The following is a 23,629-nucleotide window of genomic DNA, read 5'->3' on the forward strand; positions in this document are numbered from 1 at the left end:
GTGCTTGCAAGTACCAACACAAAACTTTGTATCCCAAAGATACCAAAACTAAATCCAACTAAGGACTGGGAGACGCTCCACTTATACTTAACCGAAATATCGATGACGTCACCAGAAGACTCGTCTTAGTGTTTCGCTCTACCAAACTTCAAGGGTCCAAATCAGGGCGATAGCCAGGGCAGCAGTCCTTGTAGCCGTCGGGAAGCGGGGAACCTCGCAGCAAAGACCTTCGGACCACGTCGCCATGCAGGGGTCGATGAGGTGGTTGGCCGTCCTCCGGAATTTCCACACGAAGCTCCTCACGATCTTCAGGCTGACTGGTACCACTGGAATCGCCCCAAACGTTGGGCGCCAGCTGAGGTACTGGGTTTTTAAGAACCGGCACAGACACCGGTAACCCAGCGGTGTCAGGGAATACACACCCAGAGACCTCGGGTTCTTCCTGATCCAGACCACAGAAACTCAGAGTCTTCTAGGTGAAGTCCAAGATTAGTTTATTGGCTGCAACCAAGGTAACAAGTGTCCTAGAAGTACAATACGGGTATATTCTCAGGAGACTGCATGCCTTTGCAAAATCAGGCGTCTCTTCTTATACACAATTTTGGGCTTCAGGCAAAACATTCTTGGTTGTAAAGTAAATCGTTAACATATTTTTAGTACAAAGAAAAAGCAGAGTCATGATGACATGTCCATATTTCACTTCGTGCTGCCTACAACAAATCATTTGGCAAGGCCCAACATTTCATCAGATATCACTGGACCCCTAATAAAACCGGGCACCTCCCCACCATAAAGTAAGTGAAGCAAAAGAGTGGAGATAGATGTGAGCGAGATATGGCAGGTGTGCGCGCTGAAATGGTTTTATGGTTTGTTGAGCCTAGATGCTATCTTGCTCAGCCACTGGGAGGGGAACTGACTTAACGAGTTCGGCCTGGGGCAATGGTTCCAACTTGTACAGGTCATGGGAAAGTCGATTAAGGAGTATGTGTCCTTGTGGAATCGAATTCAGCTGGATTAAGGCCTATGTAAAGGGACACATAAATGGAAGCCAAGGGTTCAGAATGTAAGTGACGATTTCGAGGTGAAATCGTCACTCGAATATGTTGAAAATACATGTACATGATGTACTCGTCATTCTCGGTCTTTTGATACCAAATTCGTCATGTTTCGACGAAGTTTTAATTCTCGAGTCCAGAACTATTACATGAATCCAGATTTTCAGAACCACACCTCCCCAGGGTTGTCGCACCTCATCCCCTTTTGTATCGCTTTGTTCGCCCTAAGTGTGGCAGGGTATGCTCAGACGTGAGTCCCTTGCTCATTTGGCCACTGGATTCAAGATAGCCTGGCTGATGAGGATTATGAATCCGAAACCGGTCCCAGGATGCTTGTTTCCGGTCCAAGGAAGACATGGCTTGGCAGTTCGGGCTGGACTGTTCCCATGAGGCACAGGGTCAGACTGACTTGCATATAGCCATGTCTGAACTGGGGTGGCCGAGTGAGCTAAAGAATGGTGATGGATTAAACCCAGATCAGTTGACTGGGGGTGAGTGTTTGATTGGCTCAAACGCTCCGTCCATCATCCCCTTTTGTATCGCTTTGTTCGCCCGAAGTGTGGCAAGGTATGCTCAAACGTGAGTCCCTTGCTCATTTGGCCACTGGATTCAAGATAGCCTGGCTGATGAGGATTATGAATCCGAAACCGGTCCCAGGATGCTTGTTTCCGGTCCAAGGAAGACATGGCTTGGCAGTTCGGGCTGGACTGTTCCCATGAGGCACAGGGTCAGACTGATTTGCATATAGCCATGTCTGAACTGGGGTGGCCAAGTGAGCTAAAGAATGGTGATGGATTAAACCCAGATCAGTTGACTGGGGGTGAGTGTTTGATTTGCTCAAACGCTCCGTCCATCATCCCCTTTTGTATCGCCTCATTTTGTGGGCATAATTGTGTTAGCACTTGTGCTGACCTTCACTCTGGAGGGTTCTAGAGGGGGGCTAGATGCAGATTGACTGATGCTGAACTTTGGTTCTTTTTTTAATAATGACTATGATAGGTTAATAAACTGAGAGGCCTAGGCCTTTCTAATCTATACCTATCCGTGTACTATTACTTCTACTAAGTCTATTACTTCTATTTTTAAATACCGGGGACTCCCATCATGATGACGGGGAATGGTTCAAGCATGTGAATCAATGAAAGCTTCCAATACTGGGGAATTATAATTGCTGGTAAGTAACTCGTTTCAAAAGCATTAACCCACTAAGTTATCTTAGTTAGACCTCAAACGTGAGATCTAACATTACATGCAGTGTTCTGTTGCAGTCACTTTAACCGTGCATGTAATTTCAAAAGGATTAAATCTGGTACCATTAGTCTGGCCAGTAGTTTCATGCCAAGTCAGACAAAAAAACAAAATCACAAAAATTATGACGTTCCAGTATTTTCTCCTTTTATATACAAATATAAAGTTGCAATAACAAGACTACAACATGTCAAACATATTTTAGAGCTTTCTGGGCTAATCCTAAAATATTTTTAATGCAAATAGAAGTAGAATTACTGTGTTAAAGAAAAATAATGTTATTAACAAATCTGTAAATTACAGATCTGAGACCTAACCAAAGGGAAGGGCTTCTGCTAAATGTGCAAAACAGCACCCTGAATCTAAGATCACATTCTCTTCTAGAGTCCACTCACTCACCAAGGGTTGCCCCTAGGTGACATGCTTCATCATTGGGGTCATACCAGACAGCTACTGTCTGGGTCGTGCTGCAACTTGCAGAACTACGTAGGAGCACTTTTTGTGAAAAAATATGTAGTGCAGTGTGGGGGGGGGGGGAGTGGTGATGGTGATGCTAAAAATACCTAGCTAGTGAGCGATTCATTTATTCCTGCTCCTAGTTGGTATAGATAAAAAGTGGTTAATAGTAGGGAGGAAGTAACTGTTATGTGTATTCTATCACTAGTATTTGGTCGACATGTTTTGAGGTGTCCCCTAAACCTCTTCATCAGGACCACATGGGGACCAGCCCCATGCGTACCACTCAGTGAGAAAAAAAGTCCTATACTAAAGAAATTATATAATAAAGAACAGGTGCACACCTAATGTGTGCGCACCAAAAATACATACAATTGAAATCAGACTCGTAGTATCTGTTCAAGGAGATAAAGTGACAAAGAGATTAGCACATGTTGCCTGCCAACCTCTCACCTGGGTAGGTCCTGACCATATACAGTGCTTAAATCAATGCGTTCCTCTATAGTTTGGGTCAGTGCCCTTAGTAGTAAAAAAAATTTTAATTAGTGCTTGTAGCCAATGTGACACTTTGGTACACATCGGACTACTCTAAAAAGAGAAACACTTGTGAGCAAACATTACAAGACAAAACAAACATATAAACATACTGTTCACAATTTGTTAGAGCATTCTTCTGTTTCGGCAACGCTGTGCTTCATGGACTGCCAGGGTGGAGGGGCTTGTAGTAACCCTAGAAGAATGTATATAAAGTATTTGAGTCAAGGGGATGGCATGGGGTAAATGTGAAATACTGGTTAGTTATTCCCCACAGCGTGGCCTGGAGGAAAAAACAAGCGTTTTTCAGGGATCCTGGGTTTCTGTTAGGGTTAGGGTTAGGGTTTAAAAGATAGGGTTTAAAAGATCTTACTTGGCTCAGCACTCCTCCGTCAATGACACCTACTCGTACCTGGGCGGACCACATATTAGCGTGTCTTCAGCCCGATGTTGTTTAAATACTGGCAGGAAAAGCCCAGTCATGCTCATATGCGAGTAAAGACTAGACTGCGGTTGTAAAGAAAATGTCCGCCTAGTTTCGGGACATTATCCGCACCATTTTGGGAGGATCATTTTCAGAGTTGGAAAAAATTAAATACATTTAATTAGTGGCATTGTAAAACTGGGGGGGATGAGTAAATCATTTATCAGCATTTTTTTAATTGATTACCACAACTGAAAATAGACTGTAGCAAAGCAGGCGCGCCGACAGCAAGCCCGTCTGCGCCCGTCCGTCGCCGGACTGCGCCGTGCACCATTCCCCTTGGCCAAAATACTGTTATTACTTACTCCAAATCAACTTTGATGAACCTTCAATATAAAGGTGAGCACAATCTGTCAGCCTATCTTTCCGAGCACTGGCTCCTAGCTACAATACTCTCTTACGTGTAACTTCAATTTGGGTAATGGTCACTCAAATCCCTACTCCTCCAACACTGGTGATGTTGCTCGGTCTGACACACGTTTCGGTAATAACCGTGCCTTAACTTGTGTCTTACTGAACACTAGAGCCCTTCCTAAAAAACTACAGAAACACAAGTTATGGAAATAAATACTCTTAGGGAATGCAAGATAAAGTAAAAGTTTAATGTAGAAAGGGACAACATCACTGTTATCGGTCACCTCAATTCTTTTTAACAGTTGTTATTGAGAATTTGCTCATTGTGTTTTGCCTGTAAAGGAAATGAATGTAGGCCCCAATAGGAAACCGTTCCAAGAGTTTTAAAATACTGCCACATCTAAAACCTGCCCACTTAAAGCTCTGTAGGCGGCACTCTGATATGGAGTGAGTGACAGACAGGTGTCCTACCAGATTCGTGCCCTGCACCACGGGCTCTGCCAGATCATACAAACTTTGTAGGCCACTCAGGCATCCCATGCTCAGTCTGCGGCAGTTCTGACTTGATGTCACTGTTGCTGCAGACTGCCAACCTGCACACCCGCTTCCCATAGAGATGCGTCCATGGGCTCTACCCAGTACCTTTCCCCTCTCTCTACACTGCCTACCTCACATTTTTCTATGCTGTATTGTAGTGGGGCTGAGCCTTACATTCACATAGTGTTAAGTTAGCATGAGCTTATTAAAAGTTTAAACGCCATTTTACCTTTCTGCTGTCTTTTGCACACGGCACACACTTTATTAATTGTTTAGAGTTTGGCTGAGTGTTTTGCTTCACATGAGAAAAACTTGTATTTCTACATTGCTAGACGTGCTTTGTAAGCTTAGTCTGTACAGTGAGTGCAGAGGCCTTCAAGGTTATTTCAACACTGTGGCTGTTGTTCGAACTGATCAGCGCACGTTCTTAACATAACACATATGCAGCTGTGGCCCCCTCAGATACTGGCGCCTTTAATAATACACTGTGTAGGCATGATTGAACATACTTGGAAAACATTCGTATGCTGAGAGCTTGTGCAGAACCTGATGTGATTCACTCCTGCTAATCTTTGAGGTATGGGATCACCTATGCAAGCCTAAGAGACCTTCTTTAGTTATAAAATAACCTACTAGGGAGGGTGAAATATAGGTATATATTTAACCTGTTTCCATTTAGCATTATAACATGCTTTCTCCCTTTGTATTTTATGGAGTAGTAACTATGCTGACAATCTTATTTCTTATTATATGTCTGCTAGTATTAGCTAAGATGCTGCACCTGAGATCACGGCGTTAAACATTTTAAACTTGCTCGTGTCTCCCTTTACTCCCTGTTCTGGACTGGTATGAGAGTATAACGAAAGAGAGCTCATGTTTCCCACCTTACCTGAGGTAACCAAAGTCGCATGTTCTGGGTTGTCTAATCATTGGTTACTTTGCTACAGGATGAAGAGCTAATGAGACACTGATGCTAGTCAGGTAGGGGATTCTGGGTACTAAGGTGAGTTTTTGGCACACCCTAATTCACTGAGGTCCTGGGTCTCTGTGCACAGGTCTGTGTCTGAGCAGAATCCCTGCAGCATGGCGCCCTACGATGGTGGTCTTATTAAGACGCATGAGTAGTGCTTATATCAGTCCTTAACCCCTTCACTATTGTTTCCGGTTAACAGTGGTGACGGATAAACCTACCTATAGTTAAATAGGTCTTTTCAAGCTTGAATCTTTCAAAACGGTTTTCTTTTGAATTACTACCCAGTTGTGCTACATTGTTTTGCATTGTACCTTTACGTTTCTGTGTCATTATGGGTGACATTGACATACCGCTGTGAGAAGTTGGCCTGATATGTGATGTCCACTATTCTAGTGGGCACCCTGTAGCAGTGCAAACAACCCTTATGGAGATGGTTGTAAAGTCAACCTTATAGACCAGCTATCCTAGTGGTAGCATGGACAAAGCAGTCTTAGGCTAACACTTCAGAGAGCATGTGAAGCCAATTGTTTTACCAATAATAACCCCTTGAATACCAGATGAAAGGACACCACACAAGGTATATATAAAATATACATGTATTTATTTCTAACACAACCCCTCTGCACTCTTTGAGGTCAGAGTTCGAGATACAGCACAAGTAACTTAATCAGCATACGTTAAGTTGCACGACTACAATTCTGCCCTAGGGCCTCGTAAACCATATACTAAAGAAGAAGTATAAGAACCACTTCAGGACAGGTGAACAGGCCTAGGGCCTTGGAAATCGGTGGGGCTACACAGAGTAACCGAAAAGTTAGGAAGCAGGAGTCCCACAGGATGCGTGTGCAGTGTCTAAACACACACGCGGGTTCTCATAGACTTTCAATAGGAACGTAAAGTTTAGAAACTAGTTGATTTTGGACCTTCTGGGTGGACTACGGGAAAACCCAGTTAAAGTAGGACACTTGGATAGTTATTACCCACGGGAGCACTGGAGTACTCGAGTTACCTCACCCAGGGAAGCCGGGTGCATAGGTGCCAAGTCGTGTCGGGTTTTGTCGTCGAATCCTATGGAGAGCTGCAAGAAGATGCTGCAGGCGACCAGGAGGAAGATGCCCGGGTGGATCCAAGGGTGGATCGAGGAAGTGAAGAACCTGAAAGCAGAGGGGACAGAGTCTGGGTCACTAGCCAGTGACCGGGAAGGAACCAGGAAGGAACCAGGCGATGTTGAGATGCAATCAGGTGATGTCGTGAAGCTTGTCTCTGCAGCCACGTGGACCAGGAGGCGTCGACGACGACCAGGAGCTGGATGCGGACTGTCCCACAAAGGATCTCGCTGTTGGCGGTGTCGGCTTCCGGATTGGAGTCAACAAGCCTTGGCAAAGGCAACCCACGCAGGATGTGAAGATCGGCTTCTTGTACAGACCAGCAAGGTCTGTGGGGCTTCACTTTTGCAGGAAAGCAGGAGCAAGCCCAGAGCAACCGGGCAAGCAGCGTTGATTCAAAATGGAGTCTTCAAAATGGCCACTAGCCAGCGGGCTAGCAACCGTGAAGACGCGTCGAGAGGAAATGCAAGAGCAGGCCAAACGCGGCACTCGTGGAGGGCTGAGCTTCGGTGCACTTACTGTAGTTCTAAAAATTCTGGACTCGTGAATAAAACTTCGTCGTAGCATGACGATTTTTATATCAAAAGTCCGAAAATGGCTAGTACACTATGTACAAGCATTTTCGTCATATTCCAGTAACGATTTCACCTCGAAATCGTCATTTTCGTTCTGAACCCTTGGCTTCCATTTTGTGTACGGCAGCCATTTTGTGGGTTGCCCTCACATAGGCTTATAATACAGCTAAATTAGATTCCTAAGGACACGTACACCTTAATTGACTTCTCTCTGATCTGGGCAAGCTGAAACCATTGCCCCAGGCCGAACCTGTTTGGTCAGTTCCTCTCCCAGTGGCCGAACGAGATAGCATCAAGGCACAACATGCCATAAACCCTTTTCATCGCACACACACCCTGCCTAATCTTGCTCACACCTGTCCCTGCTCTTTTCTCTCTTACTTGCTTTACGAGGAGGAGGTGCCCGTTTTTATTGGGGGTCCACCGATAACTGATGAAAATGTTGGGCCTTGCCGGGTGATTTGTTATGGGCTGGACAAACTGTAATGTGGGCTTGTCATCATGACTCTGCTTTTCCTTTGTAGTGAAAACATGTGAATGGTATACTAAAATGTGAAGAATGTTTGCCTGAAGCACAATATTTCGTATAAAAAGAGAAGCCTGGTTTTGTAAGATTGAGCAGTCTCCTGAGAATATACATCCCGTGTTGTTGTACTTCTAGGACGCCTGTTACTTGGTTGCAGCCAATAAAATCGATCCTTGACTTCACCTAGAAGACTCTGAGTTTCTGTGGTCTAAATCAGGAAAGTACTCAAGGTCTTTGGGTGTGTACCCTGACACCACTGGGTTACCGGTTCGGTACCGGTTCTGAAAAACCCAGTACCTCATTACGACTCGGTGTTGGAGCTTCTCAAGTCCCAATGCACAACTTCGAGGACGCCTCAGAAGCTGCACAGTTTAGCAAAGAGCAAAATGGCCAGGTGTCCGGTCCCACGTCTCTCGTGTCCGCCACGGGTCTCAGCTTTGCTGGAGGTGTGGGTCGGGTCGGAGAAGTCTGGAAGTCCAGTCCTGTGAAGCAGGGTCGTCGGGATCCTTCGGGAGCGGCGACAAAGCAAACCAGCAACTCGCTAGGTGGTGCCTGTTTGACCAGGGTGGTCACTAGTTGACCACAAGGGAGATTCTTCAGTCTTCTAGTTGCAGTAGAATGTCGAAGGTCCAGAGTTTCGTATCAGAGTTTCAGTTCAGGATAATCTAGAGTCTCTAGACTCAGCTCCTATCTATATACTGATTTGAGGGGCTGAATTACCAGCTAGGTCCCTCCTATGGGTGGGACCAGGAAAGGGGGTGGTTACACCCCTTTCCCTTTGTCCAGTTTCGCGCCAGAGCTGGGGCTGGAGTGCCCCAGCAAATGGTTTAAAACGGGCTATGCGCCCCAGGCAGTGTCTCATTCCTTTCAACCCACCCTGCCCCAATACACTATAGCCTGTCTGGGGAGGTGAGAGCACCTCCCAAGGCAGGAAATCTATTGTCCAGGCTTCCCTCGCTGGAAGGGCTCCCTGCTGCAGGAGGTCAGACTTGTGTCTGTGGCAGCAGCATCCATTTTGTGATGCTGAGGCTCTGTTTAACTTTAACCGGGTAAAGCTACAACTACATGCCTTCTCCCTCTAGAAGGGTGGAATGCTACCCCCGCCACCAGAACTGGCGGGGGTAGTATTTTAAAGCATATGACACCTTACACAACATGTTTTGATAAAGCCAAAGTTAGCAATAACCGCGAGGATTATAATGCACTTAAGAGTATTTGGTATGGCTATATCATAGAACAGCTATAAGGACATGGTTCCGAAAGCTGCAGACAGGCTCAGCACATACTAGAGCACCATCTCACATAAAACCAAGCACTCTGCCTCCAGGATTGTTAAGGCCTGCCATAGGAGTGACTTATAGGTATATATGTGTCTATATATACTGGTAGGTATAGTAATACTATACCTAAGCAAGGGGTGATTGCACGACCTTGCCCAGCTGAGTGATCAGCCAGTTGTGTCAATTTGGATGGCCAGCCAGGGGTGGCATAATTCATGCTGCAGCCCCTGGTAGGCCTTGGATGCACCTATACCCTGGGTACCTATGGTACACTATACAGGGGCTCACAAAGGGAAACATCCTTTACAACGCAACTTTTACAACGCACTACCATTACGACGCAACTTTAACAACGCAAGTTATTACAACGAATTGCGCTGGGGCGCTCTAGGATAGGGAATAGCTTAATTACTATCCAACACCTTCCCTACTATCCACGGGGACTGGAGTTGGAATAGTAAATTAAACTATTCACTATCCAGCGCCCCCCAACGCAAGTCGTCGTAACGACTTGCGTTGTAAAACCTGCGTCGTAATGGCATGCGTTGTAAAAGCATGCGTTGTAGTGACATACATCCGCTCACAAAGGTGACCCAATACCCAATTGGATATGTACCTAAAGTACATGGAGTCCATTTTACAGAGAGAGCAGATAGCCTGGGGCCCTGAATAGCAGGATCCCAGGCCAGCTAAGTTGAAAACCAGCTAAACACTAGGCAAAAAGTTGGGGGTAACCATAGTCCGATATCCATCCTCCTACAACTGCAGCATATTCGCATTGCGGTCCGCAATCATCTGCAGGCTTATAATGTCGCCATAGAGGGCATGATGGTTATTTTGGAAGTGAGTGCTGAGATAGCTTACCCGTTAGATTTTCTACTCATGGGTGACTTTTCCTGCTGTGGATGCAGCTACTCAGGTGTTTCACACTTATACTCACACAGTCGTGCCCGTGGAATATGTTCTGTATAGGACACAGGAGGTTCCGATTTCTGCATGGCAGCACCGCGTTTGGTTTAATGGCGCCCTTCCCCACAGTTGAACGGCGATTAAATTGGGTCATTTGTCCATTTGAGGCGCTTCTTGGCCTGTGTTGGCTGGATTTACCCCGCATCCTCGTGCGGGGGCAGTCCCCATTGCTGAATTACGGCCCCTATATACCTCTGCAGTTGGGGTTATTAGGGCCCTAGTTCAATATTTTACCCGCAATTTCCAGGGCGGGCCCCTGGTGTTGCGGCACTTCCAGCTGGACCGAGCGGAATGAAGCTTAGTTCTGTGATGGTTAATGCGGTTATGGGCAAGCGTCCCCAAGATAAGGATGATATGCCTTTCTGGCTCGTCGAGAAATTTGACCAGCTGGAAGCAGTTTTTTCTAATTCGAGTCCTGTAGAAAAACACACAATTCTCACCATTAGTTTGCCCAAGGACTTGGGACCGGAAGCCGGTGACTGCAAGTCACAGGGTATGATTTTTGCGGCAGTGTACACGAGGTGCTTTGGCACTCCTTCCCTCGATCATTAAACGGGTTCAGTATGAACACGGACCTGAGGCTGCGGTTGAATTGGGAATGAGACTCGTTAGCACATTTGACGTAGTTTCTGATCTTGTCCTTTCTAATATAAAGGGAGATGCGGTGAACTTACAAGTGTCTAATGCCTTGCGCGATGTCCCCGATGCCGATAAACCCCATCAGTTACTGACAATTATTATAGCGGCTTACAAGACCATTGGCCGAAATAGTTTAGGTGTCAAGCCCTTTTCTACCAAAGAGAAGAAACAAACTCAGTCTGAGAAAGACAATCAACCCAAAGCTCCAAAGCAAAATCGGAACAAGAATAAAAGACAGGGAAAACAACAACAGAAACAGAAGTCCCATCCCGCATCACCAGTACCTGCGTCTACTGAATGCACTTATGACTTGCGCGACCGCTCTACGATTAAGTCACCTGGTCGTTTTCAGGTTCCTGATCAACGCTCTCCTCGTTCTTTACAGGACACATCGGCCTCACCGTCCGGTGGTGGAGGTGGCGGCAGAGGTCGGGGTGGTCAGCTGAGTCGCGAGCAGCCCTGCCCGAAAGACGGAAAATTCTTTGCAGATAAGACCCCTGTTTCAGAAAAAGAAACTTGCAGATTTAACAGCGAGATATGCCACAGATAGTGAGAACGCAGCTTCGGAATCTGACATGGGCTCTGACGTTGTTGGACAGCGCAGTGGAGATTACCATTGTCCGAGAGGCCCTGCGTCCACTACTGAAGGTGAAACCGACTGACCAATTTGTTGTTGTTGAGACAGCTGATACTAGAGTAGCACCCCCAGATAGGCTTTTTGAAATTGTCCTTTTAATTGAAGGTGACAAACAACTTACCATAAAAGGGGTATTTTGGGAAAATCTTACGACTACCTATGATATTTTGCTAGCGGAGGTTGACTGGCCCCCTCCTTTTGTTCTCGCAGCTCCGAGAGGGGAGGAGGTAATCCTCCCAAGATTCACGCACACAGTGTCGAAAGAGCTTGCGCTGAATTTTGCAGAAGAGTGGGCTAAAGTGCTTGCGCTGGCTTTGTACCAGACTCACTGTGGTTGGGATAAATTCTCCCCCCAACATGAGATTCCCTTGCGGTCTATGCCACAGCCTCAACCTCCTCCATATCCCGTGCGGCGTGAAGCGAAGGCTTCCATGGCAGAAATCCTTGAACAATTGGAATGTCAAGGAGTGATTGAACCTTGTGTGTCTCCGATGAATAACCCGCTTTTTACTGTGACCAAACCTGATAGTTTTTACCGTTTGGTATTGGATTACCGGCATTTAAACTCGCATTGCCGTACCTGTGCAGTACAGAATACCCACGGCTCTGCCCTAGTAGATGGTGTTGTGCGTAAACGGTTTAAAATCACGCTTGACATTTCCAATGGTTTTTTTGCCTACAATCTTTCGGATTTAAGTAGTCAATGGACCACTTTCACCAGTGGTGGCACACAGCGAAAATGTAAACGTTTAGCTATAGGCTATAAGAATAGTTCAGGTGTATGTGCTGCCCGTATAGTCTCTCTTCTAGAGAGAGTCGACCCAGATGCGTGTTCGTATGTGGATGACATTTATCTCACAGACGACGAAATATGGGCGCATCTGTGCCGTGTTGACCGCATAATTTGTACTCTGCAATGTGCGACTTTGCAAAGTTAAATTTGTAACCGAAGTCCGCAAAATTACACAGTGTTGTTCTTGGGCTATGAGCTCAACAATGAAGGTCGAGGATTGGCTCCTCACTTCTTGGAGAAATGCGCACAACTGCGCGCTCCTACAACACTGAAAAAATTACAATCCTTGTTTGGATTTTTGAATTTCGGGCGTACATATATTCCCGAATATGCCCAGCGTTTCAAGCCATTATATACCTTGATACAACAAACTTTTACCAAATCGTGCTGGCTGCCTCAACATTCAACCATTTTGCAATCTTTGCAGGCAGATCTTCTAGAACCTAAATTCTTACTTACTTGTGATAACCACACCAACCTAGTGATAAGAATAATCCCTGGGGCGGTGGGTTTCACATACATTACTTTTAACGAAAAGTACAAAAATGTATTGCACAATTATTTAAAATCATTGCAATATGCACATCTAGAAAATGACATTTTAAATAGAAAAGAAGAATTCAAATCTGTTAAAAAAGACAATAAAAATAATGGATTGGGTAAAGGGAAGGGAAAGCAGAAAAGCAAAGGGACTGGCACATAGGGAGGTGAAAATTCAAACTTGCTCGGATGATTGAATCGAGGAGTTAATTTCTGTGATGAATTTTACAAAGCGAGTCGCCAATTGTGGCGAGTCTCCCCTCATACTTTTAACGAAGGTGACACAGTACCTATCGCTTACAAGTCACACTTGTACACTTCGGCTGAATTGCGGTTTTCCACTGTGGAAAAAGTTTTGACAGCAGTGCAAATGGCGATTCTGAAGGAACGCACACTGTCGCAGGGAAAATGCATGTTGGTTGTTACACCCTATCCTGCCTTGGAGGCAGTGACGAAGGCCAGTGTACCTAATTCTAAAGCTTTGCACCCTCAGTGGATACAATGGGCATCATCATTGACGTCTCCGGATGTCACGTTAATTTTTTACGCCTCCTTAACAGTCGCAGGAGTTTTTGCAGTATGAATTTGTTCATCCTGCCCCATTGACTATGCTCCCTTTGGAGGATATCCACTGTATCATTTACACTGATGGTTCAGCGCAGGTTGCGCATGGGTCTAAGCACGCATACGTTTCAGCTTGCGCAATTGTGGTTGGTACCATGGTGAATTCAAGTCCGATGTCGTGCATACGCTGACATTAGGGGACTGTACCACCCAATTGGCAAAGTTCTGTGCTCTGATGCTTGCATTGGAGTACGCAGATCCTGGTGTGTCTCTTATTGTGAGTGACTCTTACTACTGTGTACAGTATTACAATGAAAATATGTTCTTTTGGACTCCAAACGACTATCGTGATTCCAAAGGTAGCACAATAAAACATAGAATGATCTGGGTTCGAGTGGCTGAACTTAAAGAACAGCTGTTGCTCGAATATGTAATTCATACTCTTGGTCATCAACGTGTGGGAGTTCACGCTGTTGGCAATGGTCTGGCCGATGACGCCCCGAAGACAGCAGTATCCACATATTTGGTAGCAGCAGTTACACGCTCCAAAAGTAAGATTGATGATGACATCTTGGCAGCAATTGCCGCTACTGAGAAGGGAAGTAAATGTCCTGCTGGATTTCCTTCAAAGTATTCTTATCATTTAAGTCCTGATGAAGTTCCTTATGTGAAAATACTGGACGTTGGTGACAGATTGATTCCCAACGCGGACCGCAGGTCAACGCTGATTATAGCTGCCCATGAGGGTGTTGCGTCCGCGCATAAAGGCGTTTCGGCTACTGTATCTCAGTTACAGCAACGTTTTTGGTGGCGGGGATTGTATAAACAGAAGCGCTATTATGTACTTCAGTGTGACATTTCTCAGCAGATCAAGTCCTCGACTGCTACGCGTCCGCCCCAGACTGATTCGGATCAGGGTCCAGCGTTTGCCTCTAAGGCGTACAAGGATGCCATGCATTCTTGGGGGTCCAGGTGAAATGTTCGTCTGCATATCGGCCTGAGGGCAACAGTGTTGTGGAACAAATGAACCGAGACTTAAAGCAATAATTGACAGCCCGGGTTATAGGTACAAGCCAGAACTGGCTAGCCCATCTCAATAGCGTACAAGGTGCACCTAATAATCTATCTAGAAGGTCTCTGGGTGGGCGGACCCCATACAAGATGCTCTTTGGTATCAAAATGTTTGTCCCGGACCTTGAAGGTCTAGACTAGGCGGCGGCTGCTGCCCCCTTTGACGTAGATGAACATTGTAATGTTTTACAGACTCTACAAGAGACAGTCTTGCAAAGGAACACAAGCCCTCCACATCTGAAGCTGAGTTGCAGATTCCGGTAGTTGCCTGGCTACCCCGAGTTAGGGAACTGGTCCGAGAGAAGATCGAGAACAAGAAAGAATTTGGTCCCTCATATCGAGCTCCATTTCCTGTACTTGCCGTGCAGGGCTCAAGAAACGTCATTTTACCTCCACTTTCTGGTTGAAAGGAAAAAAGGTACATCTCAATTGACAATGTCAAATTACACAGAGGGGCCGATTCTTCTTAGTATGACACTTGCGGTCTTCTGTCCATCAATATTGAAAAATTTGTTTTGGCTCCGGCGCCTAACACCAGGCCTGACATGTGGAGAAGCGTGGCTCAGTGGTTAGAGGCGGCAGACCCGGAAGCTGAGATCAACTGTGGACCAGGGTTCGATTCCCCGCCTCAGCGGGTCTCGGGCTCAAAAATTCCACGGACTCGACAATTCTCGCTCTGGTGCCTACTCAACTCACGGGGTCACACTCTGCGACTCTGGGCAATAGCTTGCTTAATCTCCACTATGGCCCCTCGCGGCGGGATGCCTGGCTTTCACCTTGTGGACACCCAGCCGGGGTTTCTCACAGGGGAATACCAGGACGGGTTCCCTAAGCAAGCGCCGGGACGCTTACGGGCAGCTGTGCGCTTTACAAGTCCAGCACATTTACATTTACATTTACATTGCCATAGAGAGGTCTGCTGTTTCAAGTCCTTTATTGTATACCCTACCTGATGCTCATCTAGACGATACTGAGTATACTTACCCCACAGATTTGTCAATGCCTGATTTGCAAATTTGTTTGGCCACTGAGTCCAGATTTTCATTTGACACTAACTCGACCACTTCGAAGTCCCCATCAAAACTTTCTGTTTTTGCAACGTGGTTTAAAAAACGTTTTCTGATTCCCCCTTGGACTGGTGCTTTTTTCAATTTTTTTGTTTGTCAATTGGATTTGTGGTGTATTTTTTCCGTCTTGTCAATGGACACTATGTGGAAGAGAGGACTGTTATTCAACATATTAATGGAACATTGGCACCCCATTCCTCATCACACAGATTGAAGAGGGACCTGACTTTTGTAAATATTACTGCTTGGCCCGTCTTAGATGGGATTGTATGGGATGTTGTTAAATTTCAAATTAATGGTCCCACAGAGGTTATAAATGTCCCGAATGTCCTAAGAGTTTTTATGGGGGATGTGATTAAACAAAATATACGCTCTGATGATTGGGATGTTCAAGCCGTAGAGGCTTTGTTTTCAGATTTGAAATATTATGCTGCTTCTGATGCTGAGGCTTTATATTTAGATTCAGCTAATTATGGGGATTTATTCTGTTACCAACACTATGGCAATCACTACCTGCATAAGGCAAACACAAGGAGGAATACAGTTAATTACATGCAATGGGAACATTGCCCCGCTCCTGTGGAAGGCAGCTCCAGTTCTCTTTTAAAAAGATTCACATATTTTACTGATTTTAATCAGTCAAATCCTATTGCATTTTATTTTAAGATGACGGAAAAGTCCTCGTCCAACTTACCCACACAAAATTATTATATTCCAAGTCCTTTCTTGACCAATTGGCTATTGAAGGCTATGAACTGTGGAAAGATACTATTGATCTTAAATCTGTTTGGGGTTCTAGAAGTTGGCAAGTGCAAGGCACTGAGGCTTTGCATCGTGCATGTCTCATCCCAAACCATATGTTGTTTTTGAATTCGAATACTTCACAAACCACCTGCTTTGGATTGGATACTACTTAAAAATTAAATGCCCCTTCTTTTCCAGAGTTGGAAGAGTACCCCGGTTGGGATAATCATACAAGTATTTCAATTAGAGATTTACAGGCTATGTTGCTGAATTCTACTTTTAACATATCCAGTTTGGATCCTAAGGGTTGGTTGTTGTGGCACAAAGTGCAGATTCCTGCCAACATCGTTTTCTGGGTTTAGCACCTGGCTACACAAAAGTTAGGGTGGATCCCCGTTTTGAGAGTGACCATTCTGTGACTACCTATTATGTAGGCAAGCTGTGTCAGAATTGGTTCAAACACTCCACTTTAGCATCAGTTAAGCTTCATTTGTCTAAATTGACTGACGATGTTGATCTGAATGATTTTGTCAAGGTCCCTGTTTCCGGCAGATCCAAAAGGTGGATATATGCTATTTACAACGAAGTTTGGAAACTGTCTCAGATTGAGGCTGCATCCCGCTTAAGAGCTATAGATCAAGCTAATTTAGAAAAAGTGCTCGCAGTTGTGGATAACAGCATTAAGACGCTTTCTTCCCACATTTACACATTAGATAATATTGTTTCCTCTGTTGTTGATATTGTGCAAGAAGATGTATCTGTGTTGTACCATGGCCAAAATTAATTGCGTTCCATCATGCAGTTTACATGGACTTTGCAAACGTTGAGGTCAGGGTGGGTGCCTTGGGACTACATGAACACGTCCTCATTATTTGCCCATTTTAATTTGACTGACAAGCAGCAAATTATGTCTATGAAAGATGCAACTTTTTCTATGTTACATATTGAAAAGTTAGAACCTTTGCCGTTTTCTGTGGCCGAAACAAATTCTGCTGTGTGGCTCATCCATGGGTTAATAACATTACCTTTCCCTTTGTTCAAATTTGAAGCGTACATTAAGTACTATGCAATTGGCAGGTATGAACCTCTCGGCTCCGTGCTCAGATCAAGGGAGGGTGTAGTGGGGCTGAGACTTACATTCACACAGTGTTAAGTTAGCATGAGCTTATTAGAAGTTTAAATGCCATTTACCTTTCTGCTGTCTTTTGCACACAGCACCCACTTTATTAATTGTTTAGAGTTAGGTTGAGTGTTTTGCTTCACATGAGAATAACTTGTTTTTCTACATTGCTAGCCTTTCTTTGTAAGTTTAGTCTGTACAGTGAGTGCCGAGGCTTTTCAAGGTTATTTCAACACTATGGCAATTGTTCGAACTGATCAGCGCACGTTCTAGACATAACACATATGCAGCTGTGGCCACCTCAGATACTGGCACTTTTAATAATGCACTGTGTACGCATGATTGAACACACTTGGAGAACATTCGTATGCTGAGAGCTTGTGCAGAACCTGATGTGATTCACTCCTGCTAATCTTTGAGGTATGGGGTCGCCTATGCAAGCCTGAGAGACCTTCTTTAGTTATAAAATAACCTACTAGCAAGGGAGGGTAAAATATAACCTGTTTCCATTTAGCATTATAACATGCTTTGTATTTTATGGAGTAGTAACTATGCTGACAATCTTATTTCTTATTATATGTCTGCTTGTATTAGCCAAGATGCTGCACCTGAGATCAAAGCGTTATAAAATAAACATTTTAAACTTGCTTGTGTCTCCCTTTACTTCCCTGTTCTGGACTTGTATGAGAGTATAACGAACGAGTGCTCATGTTTCCCACCTTACCTGAGGTAACCATAGTCGCATGTTCTGGGTTGCCACTCGCAAATCGGAATTTACAATAGTATCTCAGACACTGTTTGCGATTTCTAATAGGGTTGCAAATTGCCTGCCTCAATAATATTCATGACGCAGGTGCAATTTGCGACCCCTATTGGGAATGGCTAGCACTCCCTGTGATGGTGGCCTGCTGGGGTCAGCAGACCAACATGTCTGTGATGGCTTTTTAAATAAAGCAGTTTTTTTTTTAAATGCAGTCCGTTTTTCTTAAAGGAAAACTGGATGCATTTAGAAAAGGAAAATTAAACGTTTCTACTCTTAAAAAATATTTTTACTGTCAGTCACAAAGAGGAAGTGGTCCCCTGGGGCCCCCTTTATGTTTGCAGGTGGATTACCACCCCTTTGAAATAGGTGATAAACTGCGGTGTTTTGCGGCCGCAAAACAATCTTACGTTGATCTGGGACTCGCTATTTGGAAGGAACGCCCTTGGTACGCCACTTCCTAAAAGCGAGTTTTAAACCCTATTTTGTGAGTCGGTAATAGGTTACCGACTTGCAAAATAGGGTTTGTACATAGGGCAGACCTTTTTTGTGGCTGCAAATGGGCCGTTTTCCAGTTTATTACCTCAAAAAAAGGTTGTACATCTGGACCTAAAGTCAGTAACACCTACTACGCACGTACATATGTACTACACCATGTTTGTTTCACAGATTGCTTTGTTAATGTATCTCCATTTTTCCTTTTTCAGGCTCTGCTATCGTTGAATTTGCAGAAGGATATTCACATGAAGCAACAGTTGCTCATTCGAGAAAAAGGGCAACGAGCTAAAAGAGAAGAGTGGATTAGAACCGAGAAGAGTGCTGCAGCTACAATTAAAGATCTCACAACACCTCTCCAGGTGTCTTACAAACCATTCGTAAATAATTGTGACGGTCAGAGTAGACTTGTCTCTCTTCACAAGCAGAGCCCTACTACGGCAGCATGTTTCCAGAAGCATCAGAGTATGTCTGAAAGAGAGTCAGACTCATTATTGTATTTGCTTCAGAAACGTAAAGCAAAATTTGAAACATGTGTTGAAACCAGAACTCCAAAGGATGACAAAATAAAACTAGAAGAGCAGTCAATCAAAATTGTAGAACTGAATCAACTAATTAATATCCTTTTAGCTGAAAACGAAAGATTAAAGGAAGAGAATGAACAATTGAGAGCAGAAACGTCTAAACTACAAATAGCTCCACTGGAAAGGGAGTTAGATGTAGATGCTGACTTTGTTGAGAAGTCAGAGTTGTGGAGTCTTCCACAACCTTCAGAAAATACTAATAACTCTGTCTCTACTTGGCAGAAGTTTGGGGCAGATGAAAGGAAGACCAAAAACATTTCAATACCCAGTCTTCCTTTTGAAAGTCCATTACCTGATCTTCCCCCACTTGAGCTCCCAGAAGATCTAGACTGTCAATTAAAAGGACTAATGGACAATTAATTAATCACATAAAGATGTATTACAATTAATATGAGTAAGGGAAGAAATATCAAACAACAAGTTGCAGAACCAGGATGACACTCTGTGAATTCATGTTTGCATTTCAGATTTTTTCCCCCCATAATGTTTAAAACTTTGTATATTGTTGAAATGGTCTGTAAACTTGCAGAACGTTTCTTGTAGTCTTTAGTGCTTGAGCTTTACTTATTGTATTGTATATATTCATAGACCAAATCAGGATCTAGAAATAAAGTGGGTTCATTGCAGCATATGAGGCACTCTACGGATCACCATAAATAAACAATACTATAAATAGGTTTACTGGAAAAAGTAGGCAAGTATGAACATTTAAGTTGAATATAAGCTAAATTGTGTTTTTGTTAGTTTAAAGGTATGGATTAAAATGCTAACACTCCTCTATGAATGTGTTAGTTGTGATTCACTCCTACTGCTGACCTCACAACCAGATGGAGTATCTTTAGAAAGTACTTTTTGATGAAAAAATCATTTATCGGTTCTGTTATGATAATACGAGTTTGCAAAATTGAAATTATGTTTTCTGATAATTGTCTTAATGTATTAAAGAATGTATACCAATGACATTGTCATATACCTGCAAAAAAAAAAAAGTTTTCTCAGATTATAGGGTGCTTATATATGAGTAATGTAAGCTGAGAGGATTTAATTGAGGAGAAAGGTGACAACTAACTGCTGAAACCTTCTGAGATGCTGGAAGTCTGTACAGTAGCGCGGAAACTGGACCCTAAATTGGCATGCTGCCGCCTATCTCAGAGAAGATTTGCTTTTGGTTTGGCAGCCACAAGAGCGGCTTTATGAGAAAGTGACAGTTGGTGGATGAGACTTCCCAGGAGTTTCAGGATCCCTGCGCAGTAGCACCAAAATGGAGTTCCTTAGTCAATGCGCTGCTGCTGATGGCAGTGGAAGTCTTTAGTGAACCTGGAGCCGCGTTTGCACACTTGGGAGACTGAAGAACACATCCCACATACAGGTAAAAGGGTAGGCTGTATTTTGACTGAGTGAATTATCCAGCTAATCTGCCTCATTCGGCTTAAGCCACCCTTTCCCTGATTGTGATTTAGATAAGGACTGCTGGAGCCATCAAGCGAATAATGGAAATCAGAAGATGTGCTGATGGTAGCTTTACGCCCCCTATTAATTCTAGGCTATAACTTCATGCGAAACACCATTCTACGTTAATGAACAGTGCCTTTGCGGACCCTCTCCTGAAGATTAGAACTTAGGGGGATTGTTGCATTGGGGCTATGACAGCGTCCAAGGCAAAAAAGGCAAGGACCCCTGGGGCATATTATCAAGGGGATTATCGCCGTTTTAGCGGGACTTTTTCCCGCGAAAGCGGCCATAATTTGATCGCCCTATTAGCAAGCTGTCGCTAACTGCTGTTAGCGACAGCTTGGAGGCGATAGCGACCGGTTTGGGGCCCGCTTTGCATGTCAGCGATATTTATCACTAATGACATGCAGCCTGAAAACAGTCGCTAACATCGCTATCGCCTATTATCAACGCAGGCAAAGCAATAAAAAAATGTGCGCTACGCGCCATTATCACCAAAACCTAACGCCTGCTCAGACCACTTCTTAACCTGAATATCCACCTCCCATTGGATATACAGGTTAAGACCCTATTGGCGATGATCCCTGAATATCGCTGGATTTCCAGCGATATCCATGCATTGAGCCGCTATCGCTGGATATTTTATCGCATTTGAGATAAACGTTGCTAATAGCACGTTATCTCTGCGATAAAATCCGGCGATGCGCAGCGATAAAGAAAAATCGCTAAGCACATTTAGCAATAATTATCGCTATTTGTTGCTAATATGCCCCCCTAATCTTAAAGACCTTTTCGAGCCTATCCAACAAGAGCAAAACGGAAAACTGTATCACGCCAAGCCTCAAGGGCTCCACAGTGTGAAAGCAGACCTAATTGCACCAGCCACTAATGGTGTCACACAATTGCTGATCACGAAGCTCTGCAAGGATCTTCTGTTTATCTTCCTCCTCCTTTTTCTTTACAAAGGACTTTGGGATTGCTGCGAGAGTTTGAACTTGTGGCGTAAGTTGGGATTGGTAGGGCGATAGACCTCCACCACCCTAGGGCTCATTCCCCAGTTACTGGTGGGGATGCGACATTGGGGAGGGGGGAGGTGGGGGAGGGGTTGGGGGTTTCAACAGTTCTATTGTAGGGCTTGTTATGTTTTGTTTTGCACAGCGGTCACACGTTCACAACTATGAGCGCATTCGCCCCCTACTCGAGGCATACCTTGACCACTCATGTCTATGGGCTCCGCGTGAATGGGATGGAGACTGACCCCTACAGGATACTCACCTGGAACGTGAACGGCCTGGGGGATAAAATCAAGAGAGGGTTGGTGTCTTCATATGTAAAATGGCTACATCCAGACATGATCCTATCGCAGGAGACTCACCTTAAGGGCGCAAAATGTGGGTTTCTGGCGAGGGGAGCTTACACAGTCCTAGCACACGCTGGATACACTGCGGCTCCAGGGGGGGTTGGCTATACTGTAGTGTAGTTCCTATATTCCCAATAGGCTTTGCGCATTGGAATAATATATCCTGCAGCTTAGACGTAGGACTTAAGTCGACTAGGTCTCTGCTGAATATATTAGACTTAATTGTGAATGCCAGCTAGCTCTGAGGTCACTAGAAACTTTCTCAAATACAAGAAGGGATTAGTTTCTGAGAACCATATAACATGACAACTTTGTTTCCCCAGAATGAAACGTATCTCTAGAGTCGCGGAAACAATAGACGGCTATTTCACTCAGTCAGATGTGCATGCTTTGTTTCACCAGAGTTGCTTGGAAATAGAGAGACGGGCGTTTTCAATAAAAGTATTTATTGAACAGTCTTATTTCTTAAGCATAAGAAATGCACTGCTACAATTGAAATGCTAGTTAAGAAGTACAATGCATATAATACGAATAGTATTATAATATAGCACTGTAAGAGCATGATATGGTTTCTAAGCCATAAACATAGAATACATAAAATGCATAAAATACATACAGTGATAAAATAGTGGCTAAAAGTACTCAACTGGTGCTTCTAAAATACGCCTACCCCGGTGTACCTAACCTAAGTCTAGTACGAGGGGGGAGTAAGTGTGGTGTAGCTTAAGTCTAGTAATTTTCTGCCAAGAATCTGTTCCAAGAATTCTCTACGGGTCTAATCCGCTCCGTACCTTGGTTTTAGAATGATAGAGGTCTTGTATCTCTCTCTCAGGACTCGATCTCCCAGCAACCCGCAAGGGTAGCCTGGAAACACCGGAGCTGGATTTCTCGGCAAGAGAAAAGACAGCGTCTTCTCAGTGCGTCAGTTGGAGGGACGGCTTCCTTCGGCACTTGCAGCAGCTGTGATTCGGGCAAGTAGTTCGTGGATCTGCTCCTAAACCACTGTGTGTTTGACTGGGCAAATGTAGGCATATTTATACTTTGAAAGTGCCGAGTTTGACATAAGATTGGACATAATATCGTCACTAGTGCCTCAGTTCCTTGAAAACTCCAGGAGTTCTTGGATAAATTAGTATTCAAGCAGGGGGAAGTCCCTGACTGCTGAAGGCTGGTTTTTCCAAGAAATCGTTGTGGATTCTCGGAGTTTAGTGGAAGTAGCCATGCCGTATTTGGGCTGCACAGGCTAAGACTTAATAAGGCAATGATTCCTATGCCTATATAAGGACTGGGTGAATTATACCTATATATGGGCATGAATCAGGAAAATTACACTAGGGTCCTAGATTCCCACATAACACCCACTCCACGATTATTCAATAACACCTAAGCACCGAACATATCTAAAGCAAAGTGTTCACAATCCCACCCCAAAATACAAAAATGCATTTGAATAGGCTTGTTCACATGAAATGAGTATATACTGTATGCAAAAGTTATAGGCGTCATCTGAAGTCGAGCATAAATCATGAGCATAGAGTCTCTCATTAAATAAAACGAAAGTACATTCATCAATTGATACCTGAAATCCGTCCCATAGCATGAGTTTTAAACTGTATTTGTTTTCGAGGTTGAAGCCAAATATTGTCCTTTAGGAAGTTCAAACACGAAATCTTGTTCTCTAAGAATAGTTCTACTTTAAGCAGATT

The 23,629-nt window shown here is 44.2% G+C and overlaps 1 protein-coding gene across 5 annotated transcripts in view; it reads left to right on the forward strand.

The window, feature by feature from the left end:
• The window catches only part of NRBF2 (nuclear receptor binding factor 2), a 329,426-nt gene extending 309,405 nt beyond the window's left edge, over positions 1-20,021 (forward strand). For all 5 annotated transcript variants that reach the window (XM_078643212.1, XM_078643213.1, XM_078643214.1 and 2 more), the window contains one exon: positions 18,740-20,021. In XM_078643212.1, the coding sequence (XP_078499338.1) occupies positions 18,740-19,471 (732 nt within the window). In that variant the 3' untranslated portion in view covers positions 19,472-20,021. The remainder of the gene's footprint in view (positions 1-18,739) is intronic.
• The last annotated feature ends 3,608 nt before the right edge of the window (positions 20,022-23,629 follow it).

This window comes from Lissotriton helveticus, chromosome 5_1 (assembly GCF_964261635.1).
Source record: "Lissotriton helveticus chromosome 5_1, aLisHel1.1, whole genome shotgun sequence".
NCBI classification, from domain to species: domain Eukaryota; kingdom Metazoa; phylum Chordata; class Amphibia; order Caudata; family Salamandridae; genus Lissotriton; species Lissotriton helveticus.